Here is a 25,252-nt window from a genome sequence, read left to right on the forward strand (position 1 = left end):
GACAGGAGAAGAGAGCGGAGAAAGGTGGTCCAGCCTCCATCAGGGCGGAAAAGCTTCAGGACAGACAGAAGTGAGAGGCTGGGGTTGTGCCCACCCTCAGGTTTAGGAAGAGAAAACTAGGCTAAAAAGAAGTGTCTGTGCTCAAAATGGAATAAAGGGGGGAAAGGGTTAGTTTATGATCCAGTCAGAGGTGAGGGTTGGAAGGGTCAGGAGTCAGCCCAGGAAGCCCAGGGGTTCCGAGAGGATGAAGATTGGAGAAAAGCGTGCGGGGAAGGAAGCCCTGCAGGAGCGAGCCAGCTGTCCCCAGGGGAGCAGCAGCAGGCAAACCACCGGGGACAGCAGAGGTCTCCCCAAAGCAGGCAGCGGGCGGGTGGGGCGGGGGCCCGGGCAGAGCCTCAGCGCCTACAGCTGGCAGGAGATCCAGAGACACAACCAGGAGGCCAACCAGTGGCTGGTGATCAACCGCAAGGTCTACAACGTGACTGACTGGGCCCCCCAGCATCCAGGTGGGCCCTGGGTCCTCAACCACTGTGCGGGGAGGACGCGGCGGTGAGGAAGGCCAGGCTCTGCCCTCCCTCTGTGCCAGCTGCGGGGCGGCTGGCACCTTGGCTCTCTCCCCAAAAGCATGTCGAGTATGTGCCCAGGCTCCACAATGGCTCATCCCCTCCCTGACCAAGTGTTCGGGATTCCTGGCCAGCAAGCATTTGGAAGCAGCTTAAGCCTCAAGGTCTGTTTGGGATGAGCTTATATGCTGAGAGTGGATACTGTTTGTGGATCCTGGGTTCCCTTTTGTTCTTGGTGTTTTGTTTTGAAGTGGAGTCACTGTTTTGTAAGAAGAAAGTTACAAATAGGTAAATAAAATCGGGGGGAAATATATATATATATTTTTATATATACACACCCAAGTATAAATTTCTCAGACTTTTCTATTTGGAGTGTTTAAAAGAAAGCCAGTGATTCATTTGTTAAGCATCGAAATGTTGTTAATAACAATGGTGAAAGCCTAAAATTCCATAGGCTCTTAGACTCTGCAGAGCTCTTTTGCATCCTGCAGCTCGTTCAGGCTCATACAGGTGATACGACCCACTCTTACAGAAGAAGGAATTAAAATCAGAGAGGATAACTGCCTGGCCCAAGGTCACCCGACAGCAGAGCTCAGATTCAAAACCCTTATCTTTCTTCACTTCCAGTCTTTCCACTTCTCCTCATGGCTTCCCCTCTGCACCCTCCCCCACCAAAACAGCAAAGAAAAAAAAAATAGTGTAACTGGGTGCCTAGAACACCCTAGAAACATTCAAATGCATCACCTCACTTAAACCTCACCACGAGGAAGGTAATCTCCGTATCACAGATGAGAAAGGGGAGGTTCAGAGAGACAAACAATGCACACAGCCAGCAAGTGATGCTGCCCAATTTTGAAATCACGTAGGTTTTTGACCATAAAGCCCTTCGTAGCTGAGTCCTTACAGATAAAATTTCCATTTAACATTTGATAGGAAGGTTACTCGAACCCTTAAATGCATTTAGGAAGCCCTTTTAAAGTATTCTATAAGAGGTTGTTTTATACCAATCAGGAATTTTATAGTTCACATTATACAGATGAAGAAATGAGAGCAAAAGGGTCTAACTAACCCAAAATCAGAAAATTAACATGTGGAGCAGAAATTGGAACCCAGGTGTTTTTTTCTTACTTCTTTGTTGCCTTGTTGGTTTCACAGTTTAGTATATAAGTTCTCCAGCTGGTTTTAAAGTATAGAGTTGAAAACGTTGTTTAACTAAGAATCACTCTATAAATGGTGTTAATAATAACAAAATATGCAAGCGTCTGGCAAGTTTTCGGTTAAGCACGATTTTGTCTTTTGGTACTTTCAACACCTTTTTTCCTCAATTTCTCATCTCCCTTCTCAAATCACGCTCTTCCTCTAGCAGCTTCCAATCTGGATTCTGCAGTCAGGTGAAAACATTTCTGAACATACCTTGCTACTTCCCACCACTTCCTTCAGACATAATATTTTTTTAAACTAAGTTCAACCTTTTCTTGAGAAAATGAGCTGTGCTTGTAGCAAGGGGCCAGAGTATCCTGTGTGTCGGGAAGGTAGGTGCTGGGTAGGAATCCAAAGAGCTGAGGGTAGAAGAAGCGAGGTGGGAAAAGTGTGTACAAGAATAGCAGGAGAGGGTAACAAAAATAAAATGAAAAAAATACTACGGATTCCCAGCTAGCCCATCCCCTCATTCCCACAACTCAGAGAAAATATGGATGATGCTTTTCTAACACAAAAGTCATAGAACAAGCTCAGAGAAAATCATGGATAGACTGTAAGCTTGAGGTAGCTCGGGTGATACATCTGTAATTTGCCGATAGTTTTTACCTCCCCGAAGTTAGGAAAAGACCATGATTCTGATTCAGTTCTAGCCAACAAGGAGAACTGATTAATAAAGCAGAAACCATCAGAACCCTAGAGGAAAATATCCATGCATATCCTGAGAATATTCATTCATCTCCCGAGAATGAAAATCCTGAGAGTGGTCAGTCACGGACCTTAGACGTTAGGAAAGTAAATCCAAAAAATGTTCAGAGAAAATATTGTCCAAGGAAAGGTGGCTCGAGAAGACTGGGAGGATGCCAGAAAATTCCGAAACCACAGTCCATGGCTACTCGGAGTGGGGAGAGCCTGGGCCTTGGGGTCCGTCATATGAACCCGGGAAAGTCATCGGAATGCTGTGAGCTTCCTCTCGGCCATCTGCAAAGCGCGGGTGACATTCCCATCTAACCGCAGAGGTGTGATTCGTACTTTGTTTACTACCAGCTTAGAGGTCCTGATCGTATTTGGTGCCATCTGATCGGGAACAGAGGGAACGTGGTGGAGGGCACCACGCTCTCTGGGGAAGGGGGCAGAACAAAGTCAGAGGACTTGACGTCCAGACTCACTCCTCAGCTTCAGAGGTCTTTGCAGCTTATACCCTGAAAGGGAAAAGTGGACCCAAATACGGTCTCTTTGTGTGCCCTGGACCCATGGCTGCACCTGCCGGGGGGGGGGGGGGGGTACTTTTCCTATTTAAACAGTGACTCTTCTCCAAACCCTTATTCTCCTCATCAAAGGTGAATGAGGGTACCTAAATCCAGGGGACGTTTAGAGACCTGAACAGTGCATTGACAATAGGAATAAAGAAGAGGGGTGGGTGCCAAGGATATCTAGGAGATGTAATTTATAATACTTGATGAATGGCTGCATAAGTAAACAAGATGAAGGACTCTAAACTGACTTATGGAAATCTGGCAAAAAACTATCAGGATTTCCAAGCTAGTTGTGAAAATCACATTTTTTCTGTGTTGATACTGTTTTGAAAATAATCAGTTTGAGCTATGATATAAATTTGTGAATAGATTAAGGAATAGAGATGATGGTTGAGAAGAACATCAAAAGGCTAACAGATGAAAATGAGAGAGATCAGAAAGATCAGAACATGAGAGATGCTGAGGGCAAGGAGGAGACAGTGGTGCTTAAGACCTCTGAGTTCAACACTTTGATTATCCCAACTTTCTCCTTCTTAGAAAAACCCTATATTCATTTATTCATTCGTCCTTTCCTGTTTTCATTCAGCATCCATGATCTCATGCCATACTCCAAGCATACCGATGGATGGTATGTATAGTGTAATCAATAGCACAGGGTCCCTGCCTTCAAAAAACTCAAAGGCCACTAGAGAAGAGGTAAAGACATAGAGGGCTTACAACATAATTTGAGAAGTTCTAGGAACAAAGTGTCATAGGAGCCCAGAGGAGATCATGAATAACTTTCCTGGGTGGGCTAGGGGAGGCAGTATTTCATCTGGATCTTGAAGGGTAAAGAAGAACTTTTGTGTAGAGTAAATGAAAGGCGGCCATCAAGGCAAAGGGAACGGTATGTGCAAAGCTCCAGCACCACGGAGAGGCACGAAATGTTTATTGAATGGGGAGAGGTCCAATGAATAACATGATGTATGAAGGGGATGATGAGAGCTAAGCCAAGGGAGGGAGGTTGAAACCAGAGGCAAAGTGACTCACATGATTACAGCCCGAGGTGGGGACTCACCATTACCCTCTGCTCGGCGGATACATACTGATTTTAGCACCTCCCCAGACAATCTGGTGTTGCTCCTCTGAGACACGGCGTCTTTGCCTTGCAATACAAGCAATGGAGCCTCACGGAACTAAGGTGATGATTATGAGTCGGCCCATAGAGCACCTTGTACATAGGATACACTCAACAGTGTTGGCAGTGTCCCTCCCCCTCCTCACTTTATGCCCTCTCCTTCCTTCAGCGGGGACATACTTGCCCAAGAATGTTGGTAACAGAACTCATTTCTGCAGGTCTTTCAAGAGAGAATTTCACAACTGACTAGCATTCAGTCTCTATTAGGAAATTCTCCTAAATCAAAGATTCTAAGATGAGCTACACTTTTTCCTTGTTCTGCCCATCAGCACAGTGAAAAAGCTCCACAGAGCAGAGCAACGCCTACTGTTCTGGAACACTGTGTGGGTCTCCTGTGTCCGTCGCCACAGTACTGACTGGAGAACCCTGCTGGGGATCAGGAGAAACAATGAACCCAGAGGAATCTGATGCCAGCTCGCTGTTCCAGGATGCTGGGTGACTGCTCAGACTAAGATGAAGTTGCAGTGGCCTACCTTTCCTTTATGCTCGGATCTTGATCAATCAGAAAGGCTGCTTTCCATCTTAATCTGCTCCCAAACAACAAGCAGAACATGATTTTTTCAGTATGGATCATCCTGAGTGACTTGACTCACCTTCTTACACTGAATGACTCTCTTCCTGGTCAGGGGAACTAAGTTTCAGAATCATCGAATGTGACAATTAAAATACACCTTTGAAAGCATAGAGTTCGGCATTTTCTAAGGGGGTTAGAGGCGGTGTGCAGAGGCAGAATGGATAGTTGAGTCTGGACTGGTCCTAGCAGATACAAATCTCTTTCTACATCATTGAATCTAGGGGAAGGAGGTCCGACGAGTCAACATTGCACCTTTCCAATTAACCTTATTGATTATATAAGCACCTTCTTATAAGTAGGTACACAGGTAGTTCATGCCTATATCTAAAGTTGCTTTACAATTTAAAGATGGTGAATTTATTATATTCACTAAATAAATCAGAGCTCACACCACATTAGGCATTGGAGCACAGGAATAAAATATCTGAATTGCTCTCTTGCAGAGAAGATAGTAAGCTCGTATCACTAGAGGTATACATATAAGAAAGATAGCTAATGTATATCGAGAATTTACTATCTGCCAATCAGATCTTAATGAGTTCACTTAGTCCTTATAGCAACTTTATGAATTGAGCAGCTATTATCACCACCTCCATGTTAGTGAAAAGAGAAGCGTAGCCAGGTCAAGAGTCTTGCCCACAACTACACAGCTAGTAAGTGGCAAAGGCAGGACTTACATGTGGGAAGGCTGCTTCAGGGTCTGCTTAATCAGTTCTATGCAACACCAGAACTCAGAGTAATGTGTATGGTTTCCATGTATTCAAGTTGCAACCTTGGTTTTATTTCATTTTTAATCACTCCCATCCCCAAAGCCATAGTAGCAGAAAGTCCAGCATCTTCTTCTTAGAAAATCCCCCTTTCCCAAACACTGTTTAAATCCCCAAAGGAAGGGAATACCTCTCACTTCCAAATATAAGCAAGCTATAGGAACCACTGCCGCTTCTCATAGCCACTCGGAATGTCTGCTTAGCGTGAGACCTGAAATGGAAAAGTAGAGTTAATCAACTGGATTCTCTGCCTGGCTGTCACAAGCCCCTGCAGACACTGCCTCAGTGTTTTTTAGGAACAGTGACAAATTTAGCCAAGAGCATGCTAGTCTAGACAACCCAGAGCTCAAGGGCTGCGCTCCCACACTCTCTTCCACATTTGTCTTAAGCAACCATCATCTACTGCATTTTTATTTTATTTTTTAAAATAACTTAATTCAAGAACCTCATTCTCCTGGTCCTTGGCTAAGAACCCAGAGGCAGACTTTGATGGGAGACATGATCTGCAACACCAGTCTTGGTTGCTGCATTCCTTAGATAGTATAAGCCACTTCCACAAGCACGATGTTGAACTTGAAAGATTTATCATGACCCATAAACTCAAGCCACTATTTTTTCTAGTTCTCAATAAAATAGAGGTCTCTTCCAATGCTTGGGGACAGCCTGGCTGCATTGGACTTGCCTAGTGAATCAGTGCATTCAGTAGGTGGATCCCCAGCTTTCACAGATGATTTCCAATGGTAATTCTGCTCAATCAACTTGAAGCATCAACCAGAAGTTGAAAGCAAATTCTCTACAGCAGAGAGTGTGCTGGTTCCCAAGATGGGCACAGGGTGAGGTCAGGAAGGGGACTATCCTGCGGATCAGCATGTCTCTTCTAAGCCTCTAACAGCTGTCTCTGGTTCACAGGATATCTTCAGAGCCATGCACGTGGATCTTGACACTGTGTGACTGTACCTTAAGCCACTGCTCATGGGAGAGCTTGCCCAGGGAGAGCCCAGCCAGGAGAGAAACAAAAACGTGAGTGAGGTCTCAGGACTCAAGAAAATGTGGAAGTTAGGGGCCAAGGTACATTTCAGGTGAACTTATCATTCTCTGTGCACACCCAGCCTTCAGGCCTGGGCGGGCCCACAGTAGCATGAATAAGTGGGTGCCACATATTTCCAAATAATGCCATCCCCCCGCTCAGAACAATGAAACCTCTGTGAAACAAAGGAACAGAGTGTTTGGCCCTACACCAAACAGTAATTCCATGTCTCTAAACACCTACTTCATGCCAGGGACTTATAATTGTTTTCAGTGACTGCTTGTAATTATTAGTGTAATGTGTATGTCTATGCCCCCTGATAAACTAAGTTCCATGAGAGAAGAAATCATATCTCTGTGGCTTATCCCTGTGTCCTTAGGACTCACGTGCACTCCATAATTGGCTGTTGAATCAAAGATGTGAGTATATTCTAACTACAACCCTTTTGACATTTGGGGAAATTAGAGTCCAGGGAAAAGAAATTCCTTTCTGAAAGCCCCAGAGCTGGTGTGTTGAAGAACTAGGACTCCAGATCACTCCTTTCTGACCCCTATCCCTTAGGTGTTCCCAAGGAAGGACATCACTCTTTCTTTCTCTAGTACCTTGACTACCTGAACACTGTCTTCCAAAGGATGGGGTCTCTATAAGACTAAAAATTCACCAGGATGGTTTTACATAAAGCTTAAGGGTTTTCAGCTAATATTAGGCATTTCATTTCATTTTTTTGCAATTTGTTGTTTTCAAAACAGCTTACATTTGTACCATTCTTTGCAAATAATTTGTACGAAGTGCTGATCCATCTATCACAGTGAGGCAGATAGAATAAGGATTATATTTCCACTTTAAGAAATGAGGAAGCAAACTCACAGAAGGCCAGGGGAAATCTGGGGATACAGAACTGGTTATGTGCAGACCTGAGACAAACACTTAAGCTCACCCTTAAGGTTCACGTGCATCCCGCAAGGTACTGTGTTCAGAAGGGTGGGTTCCGAGGGTGGATGGCTTGGACTCACAACCCAGCCCTGCCACAAGTTGCCCAGGTTTAGGCCAGTTACCAAACCTCTCTGCAGCTCAGCTGCTCTCCCTGTAAAATAGCAACAACAATAGTACCAAAGTCCTAAGAGTTATTGGGAGATTATTGAAAAAGTTAAAGGCATTGAAATGCTCAGACCAGTGTCTGGAACACAGTAAATGCTCAATAAATTTTAGATGCTACCATTATCCTGAACTCAACATCATTTAGGGCAGGATGCCCTAGGTTAAAAATGGAAGATGATGCTAAGCTTAATTGTTTTTCCTAAAAATATTCTCTAAGGAAAGGAACATCCCACTAATGGCTAAGAGCTATCAGCATTCATTTTGTAAAAGAGTGTTGGTCTCTGGAGGTAATAATCTGCCATAAATTTTCTATAGTACATCTATGTGAAGGTATATATGTATATACAGATGGATATAAAATTAAAGAAAATTTATGGCTACCCCCAGAGATCAACACTCTTTTAGACAATGAATGGTTATCTTATATTTAGCCAGATATGTATGTAGACAATTAGTGTTTGAGCACAAAACTGAGTGTCAGGAAGCTTAAGTTTAAGTCCAGCATCCATCACTGACTTGCTGATGGTTTCAGACCAGGTATTATTCTGGGCTTTGGTGACCCTGTGTCTGTACAATAAATATGTTGGAAAACATGACCAGGCTCTGAGGCCCTCTAGAGATGACCTCCTAAAAGTATCTACGGACTCCGAATTCCAGGCTTGATGAGGACTTGATAAATGAACCCATCCGGACTTTTCCCAGGCAGTGGAAACTTTAAAAGTTGCATCAGTGAATTTTAAATGAAATTTTTGACTTCTAGAATTAGGTTCATAGCTCTTTTTTTATTTCAAATTTCTCTCCTTTCTTACATCTGAACAATCCTGTTCTCTTTCTTATACTCTGCTCACTTTCTCAGCGGTCCTGGTTTCAACCCATTAGAGTCATTAAGCTAAGAGATATTTCTGCCCAGACCTTGCGCTGATGCTCCACTGTGATGTGAGAAGCTTGCAAACCAAGGCTAGCATTGTGCATATACATACATGCACACATGCCCAGTACATGTGCACAGAACCAGGACCCCCTCAACCAGCAGACACTCTAATGCCACCAGCCACCCTGTCTTGTTTCTAGGGATCCATTGGCAGCTCACAGGAAATATATCCACTGAGCTCATCTAAATGACCTATATTTGTTTGTGTTCATTATCTTCTGTGAACCAGCCCTTTGTACATATAAACGACTGACAATACAGAAATCACTTTGTAAACTGTGCCAGTATCTATGGTAACATAGATCCATATAGACAACAAAGTTTCCCAAAGCATAACCAGAAATCAGTCAACACCTGAAATAATACTGATGGCTTAAAAGGCAACTGTTAGACTTCTGTATATCTTTACTGACCACCACCTCCCCTCTCAGTTCCCTAACAGTGTGAGGACAATTGACAAATCACTACTCTCCTTTCTCTTCTCTAGAGAAAAGAATTATCCTAATATTTTTCAAAGGTTTTGTTTGTTCATTGTTGTTTTGTTTTTAATTCCTCCCTATTAAATTTAATGATATTAATAAATGTCTATTTGTAAAATTAAGGTGTTAGTAAGTTAATAAAACAGATTATTCATTATGATCTCTTGTGTTCCCTTTCTCCTGAAAGAACTAATTTCCCCCTTGAATATTCCACAGGCCCAGCTGGTGGAAGATTTCCAGGAGCTGCGGAAGACGTTAGAGGCTATGAACATGTTCAAAGCCAACCTGGGTTTCTTCTTCCTTCACCTCGCCCAGATCTTGGTTCTGGAAGCCCTGGCCTGGCTAATGGTGTGGCATTTTGGCAATGGCTGGCCGGTTACAATATGCATCTCCGTTCTCCTCGCGGTTTCTCAGGTAAGCAGGCGCCCTGAGCTCAGGCAGTGGCTTTGGAAGGAGCCTCAGAATGTCTTCTTCCCTCTTCAGGTTGGTGTCAGCTGCTGCTTGATCCCTCCTGGCAGCCTTCGCTTCGGTGTCTGGCACCAGCAGATTATCCGACCTTGCTGGGCCCAAGTTCTCTTGCCTGTAAAATGGGGAAAACAATTTTTTTATAAAACTATATTCTGAGCAGGACTAAACAAGTTAATGTGTAGAACGCCTAGCGTGGTGACTGGCATAATATAAATATTTAATTTATGACAGTTGCTACTCTGCCTAACTTTGTCCACAAAAGCTCAGTAATGAACTTCTGTTCTCAGCCACGTAACATTCATCTTTATCGTCCGTTCACTAGCCAGCCAGCACTTATCAGTGAATTAGACCATGAACTCTGCAAGGCAGAGAATACACCTTATATGAGAATAAGAATGTAGGAATCGCAGCGTAAATGACAACCAGCGCCTGGCGTGCGGACTTGATAAATCTTTGAGGAATGAAGTATGAGTCTCCGAACACAGTCTCCTATGAGCACAACACTGTGTTGTGGACACAAAGGGAAAAGCGCCCAGTGCCTGCCCTCGGAAATGAGTCATCCAGTGACCGATACTGTCACTCAAATATCTAAACATGTTACGTGACAGAATGGCATTGATGCTAAGGAAAGCGTCAAGTGTGTGCCTCTGGGGCAGAAAGAGGCATTTAATTCTGAATGAGACAATTGGGGAAGGCTTAATGGAGAATTAACATCAATGTTAATTCTCAAATTTTTTTTTTAATCCTTACTCAAGGATATTTTTCCATTGCTTTTCAGAGAGAGTAGAAGGGAGGGAGGGAGAGACAGAGAGAGAAAAACATTGATGTGAGAGAGAGACATCGATTGGATGCCTCCTGAACCCGCCCCAATCAGGACTGGGGATCAAACCCAGGATCCTTCAGTCCGCAGGCCGACCCTCTATCCACTGAGCCAGACCAACTAGGGCCAGAACTTTTTTATGCTAACCTTTTCATTGAGAGCCAACTTGCACTATTCTTTGAAAAGCAACTTTGGAAGCAAGAAAGGAAGCAAACATTTGGCTGGTGCTTAGCACAAGCTGGGAGCTTTACACGTATTTACATCGCACAAGAGGCGGAGAATGAAGCGGTATCACCCCTGCTTATCAGGTGAAAGGTGAGGTTCAGGGCTGCTGATAACTGGCCAAGAGTCTTGCAGCTCAAAAGCAGTAAAGAACAGTTTAGAACTCAGGCCTTCCTGACTCCAAAGGCCATGCTCTTTCCACTCCACGTCGGAAGATGCTGGCAGGGCAAAGGGGGCGTCCAGGCTGAGAGAGCCCCCTGCAGTGGTACAGCGGAGGGAAAGGACACAAGTGTGGGAAGTGGGACGTGCGCTTGGCTTGGGATCGGCTGAAATCTCCCAGTGTTCTCAGGGCGGCTCCTGAATCAACTAGTGGGCTCATTTGTGCATTTCTCCTTCCCTTCCCAGTTCCTCTGACAACTTCGTCTCTTCTAGGCGCAGAGTTTATTTTTGCAGCATGATACAAGCCATCTTTCCATATTTAAGAAGTCCAAGTGGAACCGCCTGATGCACAAATTTGTGATGTGTCATCTCAAGGTACAAGATGTTCAGGGAGCACCATGGGACCCTCAAAGGCCATTCCCTAAGGCAGTGGTTTCCCAGTGTGCTTGTGCACTCACATCAGTAAAAAAATGTTTGTGCACACCCCACAAAGAAATGTACATATGCTAACAATGTAGATACTATGTGATTCATGATAAAAAATTAATATAGGCTTCAACTATGTGCAGGAGAGACAGTTACCTGTGGGGAGCAAAGGTGGGCGGGAGGAAGGCGACAAAGGAAATTATCCTATAAACAGCAAACATCCCTACCTGTACATCTATGACAATTTTAAATTTCAAAACTTGATTTCACATTAATTTACCTTCTCCCCACACCTGGAAAAGGCACAGATACTGGCAGATATTGAGATTCTTTGGAATTTTCATCCACTAGCTGTGCAAAAATATACACATTCTGGTCTTTGCAGCACTTACATAAGAAAAGAGCACTTCTGAAAATAAACTACAAAATGTTTGCATACATTTTGGACTTCTTTACAATATGAAAACCAAAATGGACTCCCTGTAGCACATCTTTACCCTTCCCCCCAGTATGCATACTTTGTAAGCTATGAGTCAAGTGTTATTATAGAGATAAAGAAACAGAATAGTTGAAATTAAGACCTTCCTTGAAAATCTGGCCTATGTTGTTTCTATGATTACATCCTAAACCATTTTGGGGGAAAGAGTGTCAAGCATGTTTTTTCCTGTAATCATTCCAGTAACCTCACCCATGTGACAGATGAGACTGGCCAGTGGCGCAAACCTAGTAGCAAGGCTTTGGATTCAGGATGGTTTCAGTCCAAAGCCTGGATACTGTCCTAAGAAAGGAAATAAGGTGGAAGTGAGGAATGACTTAGGGTAGTTCCTGTATGGGACTGGGTGCAGAGCTGCCTGTTTTGGACATAATTAATAATCCTTACTTCCCTATGAATCACTCTCTCCCTTGTCGCCAGAAATTGTGGCTTCCAGACAGAGGAGTCAGGGAGGAGCCACCTGCTTTAGATCACACCCATAACCACTCTGACCACTGTTCTAAGTTCCAAGACCTTGAACAGATGCTCTCTGACCTTCGTGAATCAAACCCTGTGTCTCATATTACCAATTTCCATAGATAGTCATTGGCCGAAGGGTATAGTAAGCCAGTAGAAGAGGCCAAGGTATTGGCTATCAGAGGATTTAATTGAAAAAGAGAACCATTGCTTATCTACTGCTCTTATTAAATTATATGTTTCATAAGTGTGGGAATCCCATTTTATCGTGTCTATCTTTATACTCCAAATACTGCCTAGCTCAGTATCTAACACATGGGTCAAACTTCAAAGTAAATAATGAATGGCAGAATAAATGAGTGAATACACAATTGTAAGAGTGAGTGGGGAGTGTGCAATTTGATAGCAATGCAGAGTCCTTGGAGCCCCAAAAGGGGAGATAGAAACTGATGACTCTATGTTGAGTTTGAGATATCATAAGACATCCAAAAGAAATGTTTGGAAAATGATCCCTCACTCAAGCACAAGATTCAGGAGAGAGAGCTGGCCAGGAGAGAGAGAGATCACACTGGAAAGACATTAGGGGATATTAGAAGTGAGACGAGAAGACTATTCCTGATGGACTGAGGGCTCGGGTTGCTAAGAGAAAACTGCAGTGAAGGCTATGGGAAGGCAGCTCTAACAAAGATTTTTGAAGCAAAACCATCATAGACATATAGCGTGCAGACTAACACAGTGCAAAAGAAATATGAAAGTCACGTTAAAATGCCAGAAGTCATTTTAAATTTTCTAATAGCCACATTTTAAAAGATAACTTTATTACCCTACATATTAAAATATCATTTCAACAGGTTATCAGTATAAAAATTATTAGGATACTTTTATTCCTTTTTTTTCATTCTGAATCTTCAAAATGCAGTACATATTATATACCTACAGTCCATCTCAATTTGGTCACATTTCAAATGCAGGGATGATTCGAGCATGACACAGCTAAAATAGTTTTACTCTCATTTATTTTTATATGGGGGCATTGAAGTCTGGACACGCAATAACCTGAGCCACGCTCCCCGGGGAGATCACTTCACATCTATGATTCTTTGAAATATTTGTTGAAGGAGGATGCCTGGGGCCATTTTTCCCCCGCAGCTAATTAAAGTCTTAGAGCTGAGGTTTCTTTCTTCCTTTTTTTTTTTTTTAAATAGGAAAATTACTCTCTGCCTCACCTACCTCTAGAATATTTTAAAATGAGAATCAAAAAAAGATGGAAAACTATTTCATTTCACCAGGTTCTTATGATTTTTCACTATCGGGAGGGGCCTGAGCCTAAATTTATGTTCCTGACTCAGATAAACACTTGTTCGTAGGCTTTGAGGGCCCCTGAATCATTCCGTGACCCAGCAGCGGGGGCAAGTTTGAGAAGCTCAAATGCCTTGTTTTGACTTTGGAGACGCATGCAGAAAACTCTAATCCTGAAGGATATTTCAAAAGAGAAATCTCACCCCCACTAATGAGCCCTCTCTTTTCCTTAGGGTGTGTCAAGACAATGGTGGAATTTCCGACACTTCCAACATCACATAAAACCAAACATTTACCCAAAAGACCCAGATATTGATGTGGGCCCACTTTTCCTAGTTGGAGATTTGCAACCTATCAAGGTACGTTTAGGAATCCTGACCACCAGAAGTTCCTAGGAGTGGTTCCTAGAAGCTTCTGGAAGAGGTTCTTAGAAAGGCCTACCGCCCTGTCTTGGAAAGATCAAGCTGGAGCTTCCAGCTTCACACATGGCATGTCCTGAGAACATCTCTCTTTTTAAGCCCAGGATATAGATTCGAAATAACTGAACCTGAAGTTGTAAAATTAGAAAGAGATGTGGAGTGCATGTCCTTAAAAGTTATTCAGTACAACCTCCCAGTGTAAGAAATATAACCCGTATCACTCAGCTTGAGCAAGCCTGGTAACGAGCAGATCCCTGCCCAGTTCCTGTCACTAGCTCTGAAGCAACACATGCTAATGTTATATAGTAAAACTAGGTGACTTGAGGTGGGCAAAGGCTCTCCAAGGATGTGGAGACATTCACTCAGGGACAACAGATCAGTACATTCAGTAAGCACTAAAGCACAAACACCTAAATCTCTGGTTATTTCAACTAATTCTAGCTCAGTTAGAAGAAACAATGCTGTCATTTTCAGTTCATGTTCATTTAGGTTCATGTACATGAACCACAGCCCAAATGTGTTTTAAGACACTTAGAGATCCCACCTCTAATTTGTACTTCTTAAAAGATAGAAAAAGGAAGGGGTAAATCAACTCCAGAATTTCTCAGTTGTTGATTTTTTTTTTTTAATCTCAAATTTATCATGTAAAGGACAATCACCAAGCTTCTTAAGGGGAAGTCTTTGTTCAACAGAGGAGGTCTAAGGACATGTATCCTGGGAGTCAGGTACTTAGGAAGAAGCTGCTATCTTCTTCTAGGAGCTTTTAGGCATTTTATGAAAATAAGAATGTCGTTTTGTCAGTTGCTGCCTGGGCCTTGTGGTACATAAACCAAAAATTGTGCAACTTTTTGCAAATAGATTTTCCCAGCTTTGGGAGATTCACCTTTTTCCTCATCTGAATTAGGACACAAATTCTCTTGGCTAGATTTTGAAAAACAAAATTTGTGATGGTGAATCAGTTGCTTTTGACCATGTCTCCACAAACAAATTGGACCTCTCTGATGTTTGTGAATTCCATGCTCATCACTAAAATTGTGACATTTGATTTCTCTAATTATCCCCCCTGACAAAGGGAGATTTTTCTCATTGAAGTTCAGGAAACAGCTTGACCTTCTCCAGAAGGGCCTTCTTTAGAGCTTCACAAATGATGGAGGCCACCTCTCCAAGTTTCACAGATGCTCTTGGGACATATGCCTAGAACCTTAGGGATCTATATAACATAGTTTCAAAGCTACTGCACAAAATATTACTTAAAATTATTTGAACTCTAAAATTCAGTTGTTTTGCATCAGAAATAGTTCTGATGAGTCCTGATTATTTGCTTTCTCTCATTTTATTGCCAATATTTCTATCACTTTCTTCAAACATTCATTCTTGCAACAAGCATTAATTAAATCTATGTGCCAGGTCCTGTGTACCTGGAAGACTTAAGAGTCCTCCTTCGGAGAGATATTCAAAACCAGCCTTTCCCCTGAGTTGGCTGACTCCCAAGCATTTTTCAGGCACTTCCTTTTCCATTTTCCCACCACTTAATATTTAGAAGCTTGAGAGTAACTGCAAATAGCTATTATTACATCATCACCTTTATATTTCTTTTTATTTATGACAATATGAGAAGAAAGGATCAAACCTACTCTCCAAATAGGAGAGTATATGTAGGTCTCTATATGTAGGTCAGAAAGTATTAAAAGAATGGGGAAAGCAAGAGTCAGACACTGCCCATAGTATAACTGAGCGGATATACAGCAAAAATATAGAGTGGGATGTGAATTACCATTCATTCATTCCTTCCTTCAATTAAACATTTATTGAATGTCTGCTTGTTATTGGAGATAAAACCATTACTTATATGACTCTTCTCAAGGCATTTTCTGTCTTTATGCACTGAGAACAGATTAAACTAATGAAGGAGACCCCTAGGAAATGAATCAAATTCCAAGTACTGAGATTATATGTAATATCACTGTGCTTTACAAGTAGAAAATTATAGAATGAGATCCATGGTCAGAACACAAATGAGGAAAGATGGGACAGATAGGAGGGGCCATGACTGTATCTTTTTTATTACATGATCATTCAATAAATATCTGTTGAATGAATGGATATAGATGGAGACTGAGCTTCAAGCAGAATTGTAAACAGCATAGTTAAAGAAGAGCTAGACAAACTCATCAGAAATGTGCCTTTGCAGCCCCCACTCCACTCTGTATAAGGACAAAAAGCCTCAAAATGGCTTCTATAGTAATAATAATAAATAAAAATGATCACAATGCCCGTGGTCAAGTGGAATAACCAGGCATGAAAGAATTGCCCATATTTAATTAGAGCAAAAAGGTGCCACCGTTTTCCTCCCATTCTAGTCCCGCTTCTTCCAGTGCCTCAGGTTCAGCAAGCATGAACTCTGGTCAGATGGCTCTTTCTGTAGAGATTTTAGACACACGAGCCCACAGATGTCCTTGAGTGCAGTGGCCAGAGGTGTTGTCTCTTACTGAAGCCTCGTTCTTTCTCCATGCAGTATGGCAAGAAGAAAATCAAATATATTGACTATGAAAAGCAGCACCTGTACTTCTACACCTGTAAGTCTCCTCGGAGCCACGTTCTTTACCATCTCGTTTCCTTGAAGTAAGAGGTAGTCAAGTCAGGGGACAGGGCTGGGATCCTCTCATGGAAAGGACAGCCCACGTCGTCTCATTACTGAGAAAAGCAGCATGTCTTCTTTCAGACTTACTGGAGAGGAGACTGCAGAGGAAACCGGAGATGCAAACAGGAATTTTTAATAGGCATATCACTGCTCTGGGTATTGGGCAGGGAAGGAGATGCTCCAAGAAAGACTGAAGACAGGATGCCAATCAAGGGGTCTTGCGTCTGGGACTCTAATTGTGGGAAGACTAAGCACCTACAAGAAGAAAAGAATAGTGGCATTTGGGTACGGAGGAAAGAGGCAGCAAAGGATGCCAAAGCATGGAGACTATGGTGCCAGAGAAAGTAGAGGCCCAGGAATCAAAGGCACCTATAGAGCCCTGTGCGGGAGAAAGCTGGCTGTTTCCATGGCTTACATACAGTTGTAGAAGATACTTTGGTAAACAGAGATAGATGATGATAGATAAATAGACGATAGATGACAGATGATAGATAGATAGATAGATAGATAGATAGATAGATAGATAGATAGATAGACGATAGATATAAATAGATGATAGATAGATGATACAGATAGATGATAGATAGATAGATAGATGATAGATAGATAGATAGATAGATAGATAGATAGATAGATAGATAGATAGATAGATGATAGATAGATAATAGATAATGGGTGCAAATGTGGGATGTGGGTCCAGGCTTAAAAGAAAATAGGATAGCTACATAATCATAGTACTAATAAAAAACATCAGAAGCAAAATGCTTTGCTCTTAAACAAAATCAAACCCATGATCGCTCACCAAAAAAAAATGGTTTCATGGAACCACAAATGTGTTCATCTAAAACATTTGGAAAATAAACCAAAATCAGGGAAGGTTCCAAACATTTCCTGTAGATCAGTGGTTCTCACCCAGGAGCAATGTTACTCCCAATGGGACATTTGACAATGTCAAGAGATATTTTTGGTTATCATCACAGAGGGAGAGGGATTACTGGATCCAGGAGGTATAAGCTAGTGATGCTGTTAAACATCCTACAATACACAGGACAGCCCCTAACAGCAAAGAGTTATCTGGCCCAAAATTCCAACAGGGCCAAGGCTGAGAAACTCTGTTGCAGATTACCTGATATGCCCAAATGCTGGCTGCCAGTGGTTATCTGTAACATGCCCGACCAGATGGTCTGTGGGCCAGTTTTTGGAGGGATAGGGATTTCATTCCACTGCAGCCCATCTATGGGAGTCACCTGCTCCTTTTCTTGCACAACCGAAAAGAGGAATGAGGACATTGGTGCCCCATTTTGAAAGGTAGCTGGTCCCCAACCTACCTAGATGTGTGCTCACATAAGAGTTTCTTTTCCGAACTCTCCTCCCATCTTTCATGCAGCAATACACCCTTAGCTTATGAAGAATGAATGAATGGCATGGGCTCACTGCAGAATCCCCCCGTCACAAGCCACACTGCCCACAGGGGCTGTTTCATTGTGTCCTTTCCCTTCAAATGCGCTCTCAGCATCTCAGGTATAAATGAGTCCTGCTCAAACTGTCAAAGAGAAACAGAGCTGGACATTTTTTCAGGATGGCAAGATAGAGTTTATTCAGGCTACTGCTTCAGTATAAACTGAGCTCAACTCTGCTGGAACAAAAAGTGGGCACTTTTTAAACTTGGTGCATGCTAAAGGAAATTACTGAAAGATGCTGAGGGGAGGGGAAACTGGTCAATCTGCTTGGGCCATCTGTGCCTGCTAACCGGTGCATATGGAAATTGAGCTCCTACCCTCCCACAGAGGCTAGGAGACGGCCCTCACCTTCTTCAAGATCATATTTCAAATGGATGATTCTCAGGTCCTTAAGGAAGACATTTCATTGTCATAAAAGATACATCTCAGAGAACAGAGAAAGCATTTACAATTGTAAGATTTCTAACATAAATGCTCTAAGTAAGGTCATCCCAGGGATGTGGCCCTGAGCTGTTAGAAACTATGCTAGTGTTTGTTCAAGTTTCTTAGTATATGAGATGGATGAAATCATTTGTGCTGAGAGTTTGCAGAGTTTGAGAATTTTCAGGCCAGCACAAAGCCTAATCTAGAAGAGGGATCAGAAGAACTGACTAAAGTGTGGTCAAGGAGAGAATTTGTCAAAACCCAAAGGGTCTCCATGAGATTCGTTTATGCTCTAGCCGCACTGACCCTGGGGGAGAAGCAGGTAAATAATTCTCTGGCCATAAAAGAATATGCCTTGGCATATTGTGACAGGGCCCAATCCTAAAGACCGAAGGATAGAAGGTTTCCACAGACCTTGAGATAACTTAAAAGCTCGCAGCAGAAGCTCTTTTAGGGTACCTCCATCAAGAATGACTCACATCTTGAAAGCTACCCTAGTCTCTTTGAGGGAGATTGAACCAAATTCCTGGCTCAGCATCAGAGACTCAGAAGTCCCAGCTTTGGATCTCAAGCTTGCTGCCCTTCTCAGAGGCAACATTGCAGGTGGCGTGTTGACCCTGCTGACTTGCACTGAGGACACATTCACTTATTCACCATCTCTGTTATTGTTGTGTGTTTTTCAGTTGGGCTTCCACTCCTTATACCTGTGTATCTCACCCTGCAATCCACGCAACTGATGTACCTCAGAAGGTATTGGGGGGTGAGTAGTTCCACTCATTCTCTGAAGCTAAATCAAGTAGAAAATGGGAAATGAAAATGCTTGGGCCCTTCCAGACAGAGCTCCTTTGAATAATGAGACATAGGACTTGCCCCGTATGTGAAGGGACCCTAGCCCAATGAAGGGAAAATGAAGTTGTGTTCAGGGCATCTAACTTTCAAGCACTTCTCTCTGCAGGAAATTGCCTGGGTCAGCAGTTTTTACATCTGCTACTTCATCACATTCGGCCCTTTCTATGGAATCTTTGGAACCATACTGCTCATTACTTTGGTCAAGTAAGAAAGCAAGAATGTCCTCTTGTTACTGTAACCTAGATAGTCCTCATACCTTCCTTATCAAATCTATTTGTGATTAACATCAGATTATGACACCATGCCCCATTCTCTATAATCGAGACATTTCCAAGAAAATGTAAAAAAAAAATTTATTAAGTTGAAATAGTTGAGTAAGAAGAGCTCCTTAGAAAAAAACTTTGCCCGATCTTCTCTTTCCCCCCTCACTTGTTTAATTCCCAATTGCAGTATATCATCTGATCCTCACCTCTTTTTAAACTGAAATCCAATTGAACATCATAATCCTTGCCCAAGATAATAGAAGAGATGAAATTTTTTCAAGTTATTATATGACTAGAGATTTTCCAGAAACTAAAATGACTTCCCATTAAGTAGCCTTCTTCAGCTTCCCAATTTATCTCCCCCTCGTTATTTCACTTTATTATTCTAAATCCGACATCATAATAAGGGTAAGGAGAGCTAACATGCACTAGGCACTTTGCTAAAGTCCTGACGCATGTTATCTTGCTTGACGTAATTCTCCTACAATCCTACAATGTAGACAGCATCTTCATTTGCTGCTAAGGCAGCTGAAGCTCAGAGATCGAATCACTTGCCCAAGGCTATAGAGCTGGTAAGGTCCAGTGGCAGTGCCAAACCAGAACCTGACGACAAAGCCCAGGCTGTCAATCACTGTGCACATGCCCTGAAGTTACTGAGGTCTCTTTTGAACCTTCCACCAATGCCACAGCAAACCAGGGCACTGCTTCTGCACATGAGGCAGCAAGATAGGTCAGTGACCAAATGCTTCATGTGTCATTTCTAGATATAAAGGCCTCCAAAGAGGAAAATAAATGACCGCTATGTTACTGGTACCTTGGAGTCCTTTGAACTTCCTCCAATACATAAGCCCAGTGACTGGAACTGTGACACCTCAAGGAGTCATCAATTTCTCCTTTTGTTCTCCAAAAGGTTTCTGGAAAGTCCCTGGATTGCATTTGTTTCACAGATGAGCCACGTATCCATGAAGATGAGCGTAGAGGAGAACAGAGACTGGGTCAGTACTCAGGTAATAATGACGTTCCTGGGAGAGGATCCTTCAGAGCGTACTGGTTTAGAGTCTGGTTACCTCCTATAAGAAGAATTCATTCTTACCCAGTGCTTGCCAGAGACCAGGCACTGTCAGCTGCTTTGCACATAACTACATGAGGCAGGTGCTATGATTATTCCCACATTACAGATGATAAAACCGAGGCACAAGGAAGCTGAGTAACTTGCAGAAGATCACAGAGTTGATAAGTGGTACAGCAGGCTTTAAACCCAGGCAGTTTGACTTCACAGCCTTTGCTTTAAACCAAGGGTCAGTAATACAGTTCAAGGGCCAAATCTGACCCACTGCCTATTTCTGTAAATAAAGTTTTCTTAGACCACAACCATGTTCATATATTTTTTTATATTATCTATGAATGCTTTCAGGTTACAACAGCAGAATTAAGTAGCTGTGACAGAGAATTACAATATGTGCTGCTTCGCACTTTACATAAAAGTTTTGCTGACCCACATGACACAGCCTTCCTAGAATTACACAATGAATTTGACAACCCAGAAAGACACTGGAATGCACCTCATTTCTTTGTAGAGAGGCTTGGTGAGGAGACATGACATGCTCTCCAAGCATCTGTGAATGATTCGGAGTTTTGATCAGCTCAGCCTCCTCAGCCTTCCACCTGCTGTTCCAGGATTGACTGGAGAATCCAGTCACAATTCTAATTCCTTCTCCAAGCTCATTTCTGAGTTCAGTGAACCCTCCATAGGGCATCAAGTAGTGGTTCTCATATTTTTTGGTCACAGAACCCCTTGACACTCTTAAAAGTTACTGAGAACCTGAAAGAACTTGTGTTTATGTAGGTTATTTATATTCATGGATATTTACTGTAGTTGAAATTAAAACAGAGACACTTAAAAATGTTTTTGAATTAATTAACTTATTATTAATTAATATAAGAATCAAACCAATACATACTTGCATGAGAATGATGGTGCCACCCCATGTAAGTAGCCCTGGGAAAATCCACTGTACAAACATAAGAGAATGAGAATGAAAAGGCGGAAAATGTCTTAGAAGTATCACAGAAATACTTTTGACCTTGAAGATCCCCTGGAAAAAGTCCGGGGGAGCCCCAAGGTTTTCTGAAGAACACCTTGAGAAACACTGACATAGGACAACCACGAAAGCAATATTCAAAATGGCAACAACCTCAACTGGAATTAAACCTTAGAAAGGCCTTGAATAAAATAACATTCACAAGGGATCTTACTCTACGCTGTCTGGAGAAGCCTACAAACTCCTCAGGATAATACTTTTCAATGCATAAAATAAAATACATTCAATTACAAAGGGAAGTACCTAGATCAAATGCACTTCTGTTTCTACGCACAGAACCCTTGGTTAAAATCCTTGAGTGCCTTCCTCCCCACTGAGCAGGCCTTCGAGTCCACCCTGTGGAAGCGGTGTTCTAACCCCTACCACCTCTCCCACAGTCCTGCACTCACACCCACCTGCCACGGTCCTCATTGGTGACCCCTCAGTCTTCTGTAGCCAAGGGCTGACGGTGACTAAGCCCCCTCAAATTCTATACACTGCTTCCTAGCTAGTGCCTTGTATATATACTTCTTAGCAAAATGTCTTATTGCTGTTTTAAATTGCGAGCTATTTACCTGGGACCATCTACCTTTCTTATTCCTCAAGGTTTCTTATACAAAAGAGGGACTCAATGAGCACTTGTTGAATGATGGACTGGGGGGAAAAAAACACAACTAAACATTTTCTCTGCTTGGCCCTTGAGCTTATTGACAGCTAATGTAAACTTTTTCTTTGCAGGTTTTGGCAACCTGTAATGTTGAACAGTCCTTTTTCAACGACTGGTTCACTGGGCACCTGAACTTCCAAATCGAGCATCAGTGAGTGACAGAAAAGGTCCTGATCGGGGGCATGGGCTCTGACTGATAAGAGCCCCTGTGCAGTCCAGAGCAGGGCCATGGGCTTGGGAGCTCAGAGGGAAAAAACGAACCAGAATTCTTGAAAGGCTGCTGTCTTTCCACTAACATCAGGGTAAGGAAGGAAGAAAAGAAAAGAAGGCCGTATAACAACTGTGAGTAAATAGAGTGAAGTCTTGGGAAAATACCAGCGATTTAGCTTCCAGATTCCCATGGATTTAGAAACTGTTGATTGTTTTCTTTGCATTTGGTTTGTTGGCAAAACCCAAGAAAAATCATGCCACCTGGGTAACCACGTTGGGTTGAAACTTAATTGTAATTTAATTTAAACGCTTATCTGTATCTATATCTTTAGAGCTGAGGTTACAAAATAATCAACAATAAAATCCAGTCTCTGCTGCCACTTCCAAATGGTATCAGTTAGGCGGACATGCCCCAAAGGAAGAGTAAATGGTAATCCTTTGGGAGTTCATCTCCCCAGAATACTCAGGGGAGAGACTTTCCACATCCTCTTTGTCTGAGCCATTTCTATGATAGTCAGAGAAGGAAAGAGATCTCATGCCTATTTATAGGATTTTCTTACCCTTTCTTTCATGTTAGGTCTTTAAAATCCCAGCAAAACAAGACAATTATTATAATAATTATATTATTATAATTATTATTTATATTTTATCAAAGAGGAGGTAAAAACCCAAGAAAGTCATCTGGCTGATAAATTAAAGTTGGATAAAAACCCATCTTTCCTCACTTTTTATTCCTGTTCTGGGATTTTCCCCATATGCCATGACTAGAGCTTACTGAAACTCATCTATTCACGACGCAGGAGTTAGATGGATAGAGGCACAGGCCGAGAGGCAGAGATGGAGGGTGGCTGTCTCCAGCTCTCTAGGTGGTTCAGAATGATAGAAAACTCCATACTTTATTTTGAGCTGGCCAAATATAAACATTTTTGATGGAGCTAATATTTATTTTCTTAGCTCTTCCCAAACATTGCCAACCGCAGTGCTCACAGAAGGTTTAGAGATAGGAATGTTTAGCCAGAGTTTTTTAACTTCCTGGGCCAGAAGTATTGGGCAAAGTTACAGTTGGATCTGCGTTGCTGACATAATTTTGTTTAGTAATGGGGAAAGAAAACTCTTTCCGGCTGCTCTGAAGGTCTAAGTTTTATATCCCCCCTTTCCGTTTCCCTAGTCTGTCCCCCACCATGCCTCGCCATAATTACCACAAGGTGGCACTTCTGGTGAGGTCCTTGTGTGCCAAGCATGGACTGCAGTGTGTGAACAAGCCCATGTTGAAGGCGTTCGGGGATATTGCCAGGTAATAACAGAGTCTCCTCCACTCACAGCTCTCATTTTTCTTCACTGCTGATCCCCAGACTATTCACTGGGTTGCGACTCCTTCACCCAAGAACCATTTCTGAAGCAGCTCCTGCATGCCCAGCACGGACATGAACAGCATCAACAACAGCAGTGATCATCTTTCTTACCGTTTACTCCCTGCCTTCTAGGTCCTTCTTAGTGAAAATGCCTTGCTGCCCTACCAAATTTCAAGCTTCTTAAAACCAGGGCTATGTATTGCTTGTCCTTGTGTCCCCTACAGAGCCTTTGCATGCTTGACAACTCCAGTGGTGGGAGGGACTCTCAAATCATCTGGTCCAGGTTGCAAACTAAGATGCTTGCAGGGTCCAGTGGGACATAACTGTGTGAACTGGGCAGGGGTGACTGATCTCCCGTAGACTGACCCCAGGGGTAGCTGACCGAGAATGGCGAGGCTTGTGGGAACTGAAAATTCATACCCATCCCAAAGCATTCACAGTTCCCTAGAGAGCATTGTGCTGGTCAGACTAACAGCCAGTGATCTGGGTATAATAACTTTCTTTTCCTTTTAGGATTGGGGGGGAAAAAAAACAAGCAAAAACACGATAGTATCTTGAATGAAGCCAACAAGGCCAGGCCTGTTCTGATCTGACCCCTGCCTCATGCTCAGGTCTCAGACTCTACCACTCACCTTCTCCTCCTTCTGCCCTCCAGATATCTGCCCTCCATTCATCTGTTACATAACCACCCACCCCTTGCTATTTCATTTCCTTTGCCACCTTTCTTCTGCCTAGAATGTTCTTCCAACCCACCGTCTGCCCTTTCCCATTCACTCTCCAAGGCTCATCCCAAATGCTTCTTCCTCCCAGTCTTCCCCGACCCCCATGACTAAGTCACATGCTCTTGCAGCACCTGACTCTCTTCACTCGTGACCTTTATCACAATCATGACTAAATAACATATTAGGTCACAAATTCTTCAATATGTATCTCCCAGTAGACCAGGAACTCCACGTGGACAGGACCCACCTCTCTCCTATTCATTGCTGTCCCCCCAGAGACTAGAAAAGTATCTTTCACATTATAAAATAGGATGGGTAGGTAGCTATCGGAGGGGTTGGTGTACAGTTGCACGCTTTCTCTTGTAGAATCTCAGAGGAGCTTAAAACCAAAGACTAGAGAAAAGAGTAGGTGATGGTCTGGAATACAGAAGAGAATAAATGAAAGAAAAATTCGATCTCCTCCATCAAGGAAAGGAGGTCTCACCTGCTAAAAAAAAACACCTCAGTGTATTTGACTCCCTTCACTGGACAACACAGAGAGATATTTTTCACATATCTCTGGAAATCACAACATGGCCCTGAACCAAGTAAAGAGCAAATGTCCCATGGAGTAGCAACTCCTACCTTAGGGGTCACCTCCCGATGGTTTTGTTCACTCCTCTCACAGGTCACTGAGGAAATCCTCAGCCCTCTGGGCAGACGTGTGCTACAAGACATGAAGCGGGGCGCCGGGCCGATGTGCCCGTCGTCGCC

At 42.7% G+C, this 25,252-nt stretch overlaps 1 protein-coding gene across 1 annotated transcript; it reads left to right on the forward strand.

Annotated features, from left to right (window-relative positions):
• The first annotated feature begins 244 nt into the window (after positions 1–244).
• LOC107527615 (fatty acid desaturase 2-like protein FADS2B) lies at positions 245–25,218 on the forward strand. Its single transcript, XM_087822288.1, is given in 13 exon segments — positions 245–530; positions 3,473–3,495; positions 6,444–6,554; positions 9,286–9,483; positions 11,012–11,113; positions 13,646–13,771; positions 16,347–16,407; positions 19,039–19,115; positions 19,311–19,408; positions 20,378–20,474; positions 22,287–22,366; positions 23,594–23,719; positions 25,167–25,218. Coding segments are annotated over 13 exon segments (1,437 nt in total).
• Positions 25,219–25,252: the final 34 nt, after the last annotated feature.

The sequence above is a fragment of the Miniopterus natalensis genome, chromosome 11 (genome assembly GCF_054644295.1).
Source record: "Miniopterus natalensis isolate mMinNat1 chromosome 11, mMinNat1.hap1, whole genome shotgun sequence".
NCBI lineage: Eukaryota > Metazoa > Chordata > Mammalia > Chiroptera > Miniopteridae > Miniopterus > Miniopterus natalensis.